This window comes from Thermochaetoides thermophila, assembly GCF_000221225.1.
Source record: "Thermochaetoides thermophila DSM 1495 unplaced genomic scaffold scf7180000011818, whole genome shotgun sequence".
Classification (NCBI taxonomy): domain Eukaryota; kingdom Fungi; phylum Ascomycota; class Sordariomycetes; order Sordariales; family Chaetomiaceae; genus Thermochaetoides; species Thermochaetoides thermophila.
This window is the reverse complement of record NW_006383034.1, coordinates 520,581-531,139: the sequence shown is the minus strand read 5'-3', so window position 1 is coordinate 531,139 and position 10,559 is coordinate 520,581. Positions and strand designations below refer to the sequence as shown.

General features: G+C 50.6%; 3 protein-coding genes and 1 non-coding gene across 4 annotated transcripts; 3 read left to right on the top strand and 1 right to left on the bottom strand.

Moving 5' to 3' along the window:
• Positions 1 to 149: 149 nt before the first annotated feature.
• CTHT_0041770 lies at positions 150 to 264 on the top strand. Its single transcript has 2 exons — positions 150 to 188; positions 227 to 264. It is a non-coding gene; the product is annotated as a tRNA-Val (tRNA).
• Positions 265 to 811: 547 nt separating this feature from the next.
• On the top strand, positions 812 to 2,065 carry CTHT_0041760 (uncharacterized protein; the record flags this gene model as incomplete). The annotated part of the gene is made up of 3 exons (XM_006694517.1): positions 812 to 975; positions 1,037 to 1,526; positions 1,601 to 2,065. The coding sequence occupies 3 exons, from the start codon at positions 812 to 814 to the stop codon at positions 2,063 to 2,065; spliced, it is 1,119 nt and encodes a 372-aa protein (XP_006694580.1).
• Positions 2,066 to 4,847: 2,782 nt separating this feature from the next.
• CTHT_0041750 (uncharacterized protein) lies at positions 4,848 to 7,341 on the bottom strand (the record flags this gene model as incomplete). Its single annotated transcript, XM_006694516.1, has 2 exons — positions 4,848 to 7,149; positions 7,202 to 7,341. 2 exons carry the CDS (start codon positions 7,339 to 7,341, stop codon positions 4,848 to 4,850), a joined length of 2,442 nt encoding a protein of 813 aa, XP_006694579.1.
• Positions 7,342 to 8,380: 1,039 nt separating this feature from the next.
• CTHT_0041740 (putative sequence-specific DNA binding protein) lies at positions 8,381 to 10,554 on the top strand (the record flags this gene model as incomplete). Its single annotated transcript, XM_006694515.1, has 5 exons — positions 8,381 to 8,416; positions 8,593 to 8,626; positions 8,697 to 8,893; positions 8,947 to 10,375; positions 10,457 to 10,554. 5 exons carry the CDS (start codon positions 8,381 to 8,383, stop codon positions 10,552 to 10,554), a joined length of 1,794 nt encoding a protein of 597 aa, XP_006694578.1.
• Between the last annotated feature and the right edge of the window lie 5 nt (positions 10,555 to 10,559).

Sequence of the window (10,559 nt, the reverse complement as noted above, 5' to 3'; positions counted from 1 at the left end):
TGGACGTATGTGGAAGTATGTGTGATGTCCATTGTGTCCTGAAAAGCTTGTGGTGGTTAACTGGGGGTTCCTTGAACCAGTGACTTGATTTTAGCCGTTGCCGTGCGATAGGCCTTTCTTCCCAATCCTCTATCCTAATGTCTCCAATTGGTCGACTGGTGTAGTGGTTATCACGTCTCGTTCACACTCTATTGTGAGCAAAGTTCGATGAGCCTAGTCTCATTCCTACCGAGAAGGTGCCAGGTTCGATCCCTGGGTCGATCATTGCTTTTTTCCTGGTTGAGGCCGTCTGGCTAAAGACGAGTGCTCCAGAATATGAGGAGGTGTAGGCTGTGTTTCTGGTATGAGTTCGTCAACGGGCGTATTCTGTATAATTTCTGCGAAGGAGCAGATAGCGAAGCCTTCGTTAGGTAAGATGCTAGGAAAACGTTACTGCACTACTTCTACCAACAGGACTACCCACTTGGAGAACAATAAAAATCTCTTTATGATAACAACACATATGCATTGAAAGTTCTCACACACATTCTTAACACTGATACAATTACTCATCTTGTTACGGCCCGGATGTCAGCCGATCAAGAGGAGGTTTGGTACGATCAGAACATCAGTTGTGCAGGGTATAACCGTTAAGAAAAAGGGAGTTTTCTCAGTGTCTGTGGTTTAAAAACCTTCTTCGTTCCTCTTCGCTCCCATCTCGCCCTTTGGTCACTCAGAGCTCTAGCGACGTAACAGTATCACGGAGTGCTAGCTCCCGGCCTTGTCAATCTTGAGTCCAAACACCATTTTGCCATAAGTTACCTCAGCCAACATGTCCGTTGTTCAAGCCATCTTGACACCAACCATCGCTGGGGGGGTCTGCATCCCAATATTCCTGGTGATGACATATCTTAGCTTCCGGATCTTGCACAAGAGGAAGGACAAAGCACGTGAGGGAGTTGTCTGGCTCCGAATAACATTCCCTGCTTGGATCATGTAAGAATCTCAATCGCCTTGATCTTTCTATCATGGCAGCGAACTAATACCAACTTGGTAGTATCTGCTGCTTCTATCTAGGCTATGGAATATGGGGCTATGGCTTTTACAACCAGGAACTTGAATCCGAGTCATTAGAACGCCTCAATCTCGGATTTCACATGTACCGGATGGGCATTCGGTTCCCCCATACGATTAGCGACCTCCTTATCCTCGGAACTCTCTTGGGCTTCGCAGCAGGCTTCTTGCAGGCTTTAGACAGTGAGCTTCCCCTGAACGCCCGGAAAACGAAGCGGCTGCGACTCTCCAGCCTGGTATCGATTGTGACTTTTGGGACTTTGATCGGCGCTGTGTTTGCCCTTATGTTTTCGCTGAAGGCAATTCACGCCTGGCATGAGCGGGATTATCGGGAAAAGTATTGGGTCCTCATGTGGGGTGCTAGCAAGGCTTATTACGCGATCAACTCTCTTTTGCTGATTTGCAGCATCTTGGTGATCATTCACAGCGTGCAGATTCGGCGCAAGGTAAAAGAAAATGCTCGATTGAAGAAGGTATGTCTATATGCAGTGATGTCCAAAACAAGATGCGACCGTATCTGACACTGACGGTCTGTTGTTACATCTAGGCCTCTCACTATTTCCAAGCCGCGGCTCTCTTCAATAGCCTGCGCTACTCCGTCATCAGTATCATCACCATCATAGAGTTCACGGGCACCTCTTATGATTCAATTTGGGTTAACGAGCTTTACCCCGCGTCCAAATGGTCCAATCCCAAGAATGACCCAGAGAACTGGGCCGTTTTCCGCATCCAAATGCTCGCCAACTGGCTTATCCGGCATCTGGTTGACTTTGTCTTCGTTCTGGTCATTCTGATTTTGCTCTTCTTCCTCGCCCTACGGAATCCACAACACGGCCTGTGGTCGAAGGAGTATGTGGAGGAGTGTCTGGCAACAGACCCAGAGGGTTCCGTGACTGAGTTGACTGCTGCTGAGAGGCCGTTGCCCCCGGCGCCGGTTTACAGTCCCACTACTCAGCGACAGCCAGGGATAGCTGACGGTGCAGGTCCAACGGGGAGGTCTGATGTAGCCTAGTCTCTAGGATTTGGGAGGGGATTATGGCAGTTAGGAATGCAGGGAAGGGAACGGGTTAAGTGCAAGTCTTCACCTTTTATTAATGACACTCAGATATCTTGAGGGTTTCGATAGACATTGAAACACTTTATTCATACCCCTAATGAGCATAATAGAAGCAAAATGAGGGTCAATTTCAAAGTGACCTCGGCTTCATGGACACATCAATGACACTTATGATACGGACTGTGATTTCCATGCTCATGTAGCTTCTTCTGCATGCTGCATACCCTCCGGACTGCGCTGAACTGAATCTAACATCAGGTCAAGCCGTAATTTTCAGTGCCAGCCTTGGCTTTCGACAGCTGAACCTGGCAACGCCAGGCTGGCTTCACGTGGCGTACAACACCGCGGTTCACACATGGCGGCCGACATTGATAAAACGCCCACTGAGGAGAAAAATGGGTTAAAATGAGGATCCTATTGCACAATGAAGACTTGAGCGCCCTCAGCGAAGCACCGTATGTATAAGTTTAACCGCGCGCCATAGCCGCAGAGCTAGGGCGACTAAGCCACTCAAATTTCTCATGGCGAGCATGACCACAGTGAAGCTTATCCCCACGACCAGGTATTGAAGCGCTGGAACCTTTCATATATGTTTTGAGAGTTTCCGCTCGTTCACTTCTCTGCTGTTTCATTATCCTGCAAGTCTGAGATCATCGGTTATACAAGCTGAATGGTGGCTGTGATGGTCAGAGGTATCACCCAGCGATTTCGACTGTCCCCACAGCAACCTATTGCTGCTGATTGCGGGATTCGTACTGCTGTTTCTATTGATTTTCACCTTTACATCTATTATCATTACAAAAGAAACAAGACCCGTATCAGCATCATCTGGCTGAGAATAGCTCTTCCACTTTGGGTAGTGTAAGGAGCGCTGTGCCATTATGATCATCATCTTCACAATGTGTGGTGCTTAGTACTCACCGCCTGTCTGTAGGATATGCATCCTCTATTTAGTTTAGGGCCTTTTGGCCCGGAGCTTTTATCGAATGTGAGACTGCTGGAGCGATTATGTGGCGAAGAGCTTCCGCTACTACCGTCACACTATCTGGCTCATGCACATTGCTGGTGATGTTCTCATGCTTATTATTCTCTCGCAGTTTTGCCATCGGCCTGCTGCGTGTGCGAGATGGTTTAAGCTCTGCCATTCACCTCAAAACGAAACGGTCTAAGACCAGTCCCCCTCGCTTTGCCGCATTCACGGCTAGTGTCATAGCAACTGCCCTAGCAGCTACATTGCTATGGGTAATATTGTCACATGGATACAGCAGTCTAAGGAGAAGAAATAACCTTGACAGTCGACATATAGAACACCAGTGACACAAGAGCTGAGGACAAAGGCATATCTGATTGGTAGAGCCCGGGAAATATGAGGGGGTGGCAAGAATGAGTTAGAAAACCTTGCCACGCTGAGGAGAAGCCCTGAAGATTGCAGGAGACCGCAAGGTACTCACAAGGGCACAGTGAATTTATAAAAGGAGCTACTTGGGCACGATGAAGGATTTCTCTTGGGTTTTTCTCTCCCCAAGACAAGGATACTAAGGACCAAGAAAGATTATTACACGTAGTAATTGACTTCGCTGTGCACCCCACATCGTCAGTGGCCATCATGTAACCCATTTGACCCATTGTCGATCCCTGCCTGCGCCAGATAAAGTTACCCGTTATACACATGTATATATGTATATATAATACGTGCCACATGCATGATTAAGCCTACCGGACGACGTTTAGTGTATCTCGTCTGCTTGGCCTATTTTGTCAACTTCCCCCCGTATATCGCCCTCACCGTTATCTCAGTGCTGGTCTACAATTCAAGCAGATCTCTTGCGGGGAATGATGTAGGTACTTACGAGCTAAGTAATCGGCCCGCGGACTGGCCGTCGACAGCTGGCTTGAAACGTAATATGCTCTCCAACCTCTGCATTCAACACGCCATCGACTTCCTCTTGGTGCTTGTCGCATGCATTCTGTTCTTTCCATGTCTGCATTACGATCAAGAGCTATGGGTTTTTGTTTGGGAGCTAGGACGATTATGTGACGGAGAGAGCGAATTCCAGGGATGAGACAGCAGAGCCGATTGCAATGGAGCCTCGAGAGGGGAACAGGCTGGCCGCTAGGCCACCGAAGCAAGCGTCAATTTCTCAGCACGCACAGGAGCTGATAATGGCTGGAAGGTTCCAGTGCTGCGTAAATGAGGAGACCTCGAGAACTGGATCAAAACGATCAACATCAGCGAGCAGCAGGTGGTGGGCGCTGGAAGCCAAAGTAGGACTGATGGTAATTGTATTTGGTTCAGGGATCTCGAGTCTTGATTTAGGATACCACGAAATACGCCGTAGTATTTATGGAGTACCTAACTTTTAGTTGAAAATGCGAGCGCAAAAATCCATTAGGAATGAAGCACAGTAATTGGGTATCGTGATACCATACAGTTGTATGTACGTGAGGTGTTCAACATACACGTTCATGCCGTCTATTTCCAAAATTAGGCAACCGAGGAACCCGTTTACCAGTCGTGGCTTCGGTCATTGCGCAGCAAGTCCCTTTGCTTTTACCGGTATATTATTTCCGTCACATAACACCAAAGCTCCCAGAGTCATATCTTCGTAGCGTCGTAGGCATTGTTATGGTTGCGAGGGCGCGAACGTCAAAGTCGGCGTTTCCCAGGTATTATTGTGGTGTGATGTCCATCCAGTTAACTGATCAGGCCTGGTACTTGGAATGTAAATATTTTCTCTCACCACCTTGGTTCCCTCTGAGCCGCGACATCGGCCCAACTCCGCTCACTTATCAGCCTCGGCGGCAGAGTCTTCCTCGCAGTTGGTGGAGGATTTGTTGACCTAGACGCCACCGAGTTGGCACTGACTACACTCTCGGCATATCGGGCCGTGCCACTAGCGTTGACCGCACTGGAGTTCCCCGTCGCGGCGGACCCAATGCTCTGTCGGCGATGGTAATCCTCTTTCTCCGTCAAACCTAACCCAAGTCCATGGATAACACGGTCAGAGCCATCTCCATCTTCATTGCCGGACTCATTCCCGCTGTTGGACCTTGATCTGTATCTCGCCCTCTCCCGATCTCTATTTCTCACTGGATCATCTTTTTCCGACCTAGGCGAGCGCACCATATCCCCGTCAGCTGGTGTAATGTCCCACGACTTCGACAGACTCAGTCGGCTGTTATTGTGGCTAAACACGGAGCTGCTCATGCTGTACTGAGAATTCTCGGTTGACGATGGATCGCGGACACTGTTCGCTGCTGCCGGGTTGGGCGTCGTGGATCGGATCGGCGTGGCTGGGTTGGCGGGTATGGGAATGCGCGAGTTACCCAGGGAGCGCGTACGAATCATGGGGTAGCTAGGGTTCTTGTCTTGAGGGATGGTTACTGCACTGATTGTCGGGGAAGCAGGAACCGCGGAGACGATCGATGGGGGGATAAGCGAGTCCCGACGTGTGGCCGCTTTGGAGGGGCTTGGGGTCGGTCGAGGGGGAAGTGATGTGTTTGAGCTGCGGGCATTGAGAATCTGGGATGAGGATGGCGAAGGGGTCGACAAACCAACGACGTGCGAACGGCTAGGTTGAGGCTGCGTATGACGCCGCATTCTAAGACCCTCTTCACTGGACGTGGGAGAGGTAAGAACCTCGGTGGCAGGCCGACGGAGAGACTGACGTGGGAGCTTGTTTGTCTTCTGCAACTCAGTCCGGAGACGGTGAAGCTCATCGCGTTCCTTGTCCAATTGTTCCTGTAGTATTTTGATGTTGGCACTGTACTTGCTATACTCGTTTTTGAGACGTTGCTCCCAGGTCTCCTGATTAGCCTTCAAGACCTCAAGTTCATGGGCCAGAGAAGCATTTTCGGCTTGTACCCGGTTGTGATCTTTAACCATATGGTTGTGATCTTCCATCATAAAGTCAAGCTTTTTGTAAAGTTGGTGAATCAAAAAGTCCTTGTCCTCCTTGCAACAGTGGCCGTGGTAAATTTGACTCGGACCGCCTAATATCACAAGTTCGCTGTGAACTTCGGAGATTACTGGTCGGGCAGATGGGGATATTGAAACCATTTTGGAAGCCAACTGGATGAAGGGCTTGGGATTGATGGCATCCTGTGAGTCGTCGACCTCCTTAGAGGTGCGAGCAATCCTTTCGAGATCAGTGATGCATTTTCGTAGCTTTTCTGCCTTAACCGAAGACTTTTCCTCGGTGATCATGTCCTCGAACGAACCAAGTGGGCTATGGTAGATGAAGGTTGCGAGGTTGAGGAGGATCAGGCCAAGCGAGTAAACATCCGCGGCCTTCATAGACCAGTCACTCTGAACCTGGTTGACCTCAGGGGCTCGCCACCTGAAGGTGCCAAGATTTCCTCTCGTCATGGTGTGGTCGCGGTCGTGAACATCCCTGGCAATGCCAAAATCAGCCAGGTAGACACGTCCAGGGTTCAACAGGATATTTGAGGGCTTCAGATCGAGATGACGAATGTCTCTGTCGTGGCAGTGTTTGACGGCACGGGTGATACATCCACTGAGCTGGCGAAGATAGTTGAGCGGGCAACATGTGCATTGTTTGGAACACGAACCGGCCGATGTCCCAAAATTGCTGTTCTCACGATCAATAGCAGCGAGGTTTGTCAGACCCAAGTCCTTCAAGCGAGTGATGATATCGTCGCGGTCTCCTTTACCGGTGCGCAAACCGTCAATGTCAAGCAGGATATTCTCAAGATTGCAGGCGGCCACCGGCCAAAGCAGCAAGTAGAGGTATTTGGGGTCATAATAAGTTCCAACAAGCTTGATGATGTGGTCGTGGGCCAACTTTTCCATAACCTTCGCCTCTTCTAAGAGATATTGAATGGGCACGCGCCGGGGGCGGCTCACAAGTTTGCGGGCCAGGAACACGCGGCGGTTATTATGAAAATAGGTAACCTTCTGGACGATGCCATACGAGCCAGTACCGAGAGGAGGCTCATCAGCCGAAGCTTTTAGGCGTGAAATCGCTTTCTTAACCAAGTCGGGGTCAACGGACTTGTCAAGAGAGAAATGTTTGCCGCTAGATAACGTCAGCCATGAAGCCAAAGACGAAAGCGGAAGAAAATACTGACAGTCCAGACCAGTGACCCTGCGAAGCTTCCCATTCCTTTATGATTTGTTTTTCATACTCTTCAATGTGAGCACCGGACATACGATGGAGGGCAGACCGCGAGGAGGGCATGACGGTCTGCCAGTCGCTGGCGTCGCCCATGGCTGCGAACGATTGGTCGGGGATGACCCCGTGAAGAAGCAGGAAGGAAGCCAGGATGAAGACACTTCGAGGTGCAAACGACGGAGGAGCTTGGACTGGAGTCGCGGCGGCTGAGACGAACGATAGATAGGTGGACCTGGGTCGGGATCAATTGAGACCCAACAGGCGCTCAGCGATAATGGATCGCGAGAAGCTTCAGCGCAGACAGTAGGGAAAATGGAGATGATGGTAAAGAAGCGATTGTTAGAATCGACAACTTGGCATTTTTCTCTTCTTATTCTCTGAAACTGCCGACCGAGGGAGAAAAGACAGCTTGTGTGTAACATCGAGCACAGCCCACGAGGGGCTGGGCTGAATGGCATCGCTGCAGCAAACAATTGGGACAAGACCCAGCCTTGTGGGCCCAGTGTCTTCCTTATGGGGTTTTGCACCGTTTGTGCACGGGCCATAAGCAGTTTGACTGGGGTTTGGTGGGGACATGATGGGAGCTTAGGAAACCATGACTGCAATAACCTTCCTTAGAACGTCTGTTGATTCCTGTTGAGTGAGTTTTTCATCTTTTTTATGGGATCTGCGATTGGCGAATGCATACATAGTGTGATGAAACTGCATAAGGGCTCGTGAGAGAAAACAAGACGGAGTGGTTTGTCATTTCGATCAACTCCTTTCTTTTAGTCCAACTTTGAAGCATGGAAAACATCCTGCTGCCCAGGATGAGACCCGCTCTTCCTGGCAGCTTCATGGGCAAATGTCCAAGTCAGGACCGTATTCAATCATGGTATCTCCTGGTGTATTCTAATCATCTTCATTTTAAACATCATTTGACAGCCATTTTTCTCCCAGAAGCTTATCATGACTTGGCATCTTGTAAACAGCGGCACCGCAACCAGTCCCCATTTTTAGACAAGAGATGTCGTCATTGCGCAGAGCGCTGGAACCGGGGTCTAGGCATCGCAAATGCCGGCAGAATTCCACACTAACAGATCTCATCAAGTAACTGCTTGTTTTCCCCTGCCGATCCCGGGCGCGCTGATATGCAATGTTACGGAGTACCTTCACCGGTTATTGGCCTAGAGTGAGTAATCAACAGCCACTGCTCGGCTGCTGACGAATCAACCTCTCAATGCCTGAGGATCAGCTCAAGGCGCAAACTTCGAAAGCTCATTAATCCAAAAAGAACACAGCTATTGTAATGAAGACTTAGGTTCTCGAGACATCACTGTATCGAAGTAGACCTTTGAGTAATACCAGCGCAGACTCGCCATTGTCACGCCTGAGCTTACACGTCTGTTCGCTTACTTGGACCGAAACCCTGTGGCTCATGTCGAGACCGAGAGATATGCGCTATCCACCAGGTGACCCTCCCATCCTCAGTGCCGAGATCTACGATCCGGGGCTTCCCCTTCTAAAACGACGCTTCGCTATAAAGACAAATGCTGCGCTTGACGATATGAGAAAGAGAGCTAAGAGCTCTCAGCCTGAATCCGCTGAACCCCCAAAGCGCCCAAGAGGACGGCCACGTCTGGAAACGAAGGATGAGACTGCTGCTGAGGTGAGTTCACTGTCGTCACTGATATCCCTAAGGCCCGAGACTGACAATCTCAGCGACGACGCACACAAATACGGCTCGCCCAAAGAGCTTACCGGACTCGCAAAGAGAATGCCATCCATGCGCTCGAAGCCAAGGTCGAGCAACTCAAAGCTGCGAATGAGGGCATGTGCAAAGCCTTCATGCAACTACATGATTTTTCCGTGAGCAGCGGGTTAATTGACCGCGAACCAGAGTTCGGCCGGCAGCTGCGAGAGACAACAGAACGATTCCTGTCCTTTGCGCGGCAGGCCGATGAAGAGAGTCCCCAAGGAGGGACTTCCAAGGAGTCCCCTGAGAGCGCTGAGTCTGTCCAAACAGAAGGATCAAGCCCCGAACGTGTTTGCATGCAGACAAGGACAACGCCAGACGGGGGCATCGAGACCCGTCTACAATGCGGGTTAATCATCACCCATGAGCCAGCCACTGATCACAACCAGGACAATAACCAGCCATCAGTATCTGATCCGTTAGCCGACCCGACAGCTGACTCCCCTTCTTTCACTGACATCACTTCAAGTGCTATGGCTCCGAATAATTTCCCAGACCCTACAGCCTTGTACTTCCCAACCCCATGGGGCCAACCCCGACCCATCCGTACCTACGCCCACCTGGAACCAACCTTCGGTCGCCGCTTACAACGCTTTGCCCTCGAACGCGCACTCCATCTTCTCGCGATGCCATCCCCACCCGAACAGTGTATCCATCATGTCTTTGGTTTCTGCATGCTCTTCGAGCCTCGCGAGACAATCATCTTGCGATTGAGGACTGTCCTGAGGAAGTATGACGAGAGCGAGAGCCTGAACTACTGGGGCGTGCCGTTCTACTCTCTTGGTGGGGCAGGGACACATTTGGTTCTCCCAGAGTCAGATAGCGTAAGGAGGATTGGAAACCAGGGGATGCAAGATGTCTTGAAGCCGGCTCAGAGCGCAGGGTTTGGGGCAGGGCCTTTTGATGAGAAGGTTGAGTCTGTGAGGGATACGGGCTGGTTGGATAGAGATATGAGGATGTTGTTGCCCGGCTTCCAAGGTGAATGGTTCGATTGTGATGAGGTTGAGATGTGGCTGGTCCAGAGGGGCGTTGTAGTGCCGCCGGGGGCAGACTATGTCGAAGCTGAGGTCGACGGGACGTTATGTGATGCGCAGGCTGGGGACGGGTTGGACACGGGGACTTGTGCTAACGAGTTCGTGGGTTTGGACCCGATTTCATCATCGTCTTCGTCGCGGACGATGTCACCGGAGGAGAGTCTTGGAAACGAGAGCTTGCTCGACTTGCCATTGGAAGATGGAGGTGGAGCTTCCTGGGGAATTGCAACTGAAGCAGGTGTTGGAGAGTCCAGCTTGCCCTTCGCAGGCGGGATGCTACCATTTGGATTGGACAGCTCGGTTGTGCGTCCCCAGCCAACTAAGAGAAAAGTGGTCGTTGATGTGACTAGACTGGTGAAAGGTAAGTCTCGCTCCCGAAATCTTGTTTTCCGTCTATTTGCTCTGAGAGAGTCTGAGAGAGGAGGGTGCTGATGCCTCACAGAACTCACTAAACGATCCATCTGCCTTGGTCGGTCGCCAGGTATCCGACCAAAGGACATTAAGAAGGCGTTTTGGGCTTCTACACAGGTGAGGATGTAGGCGTT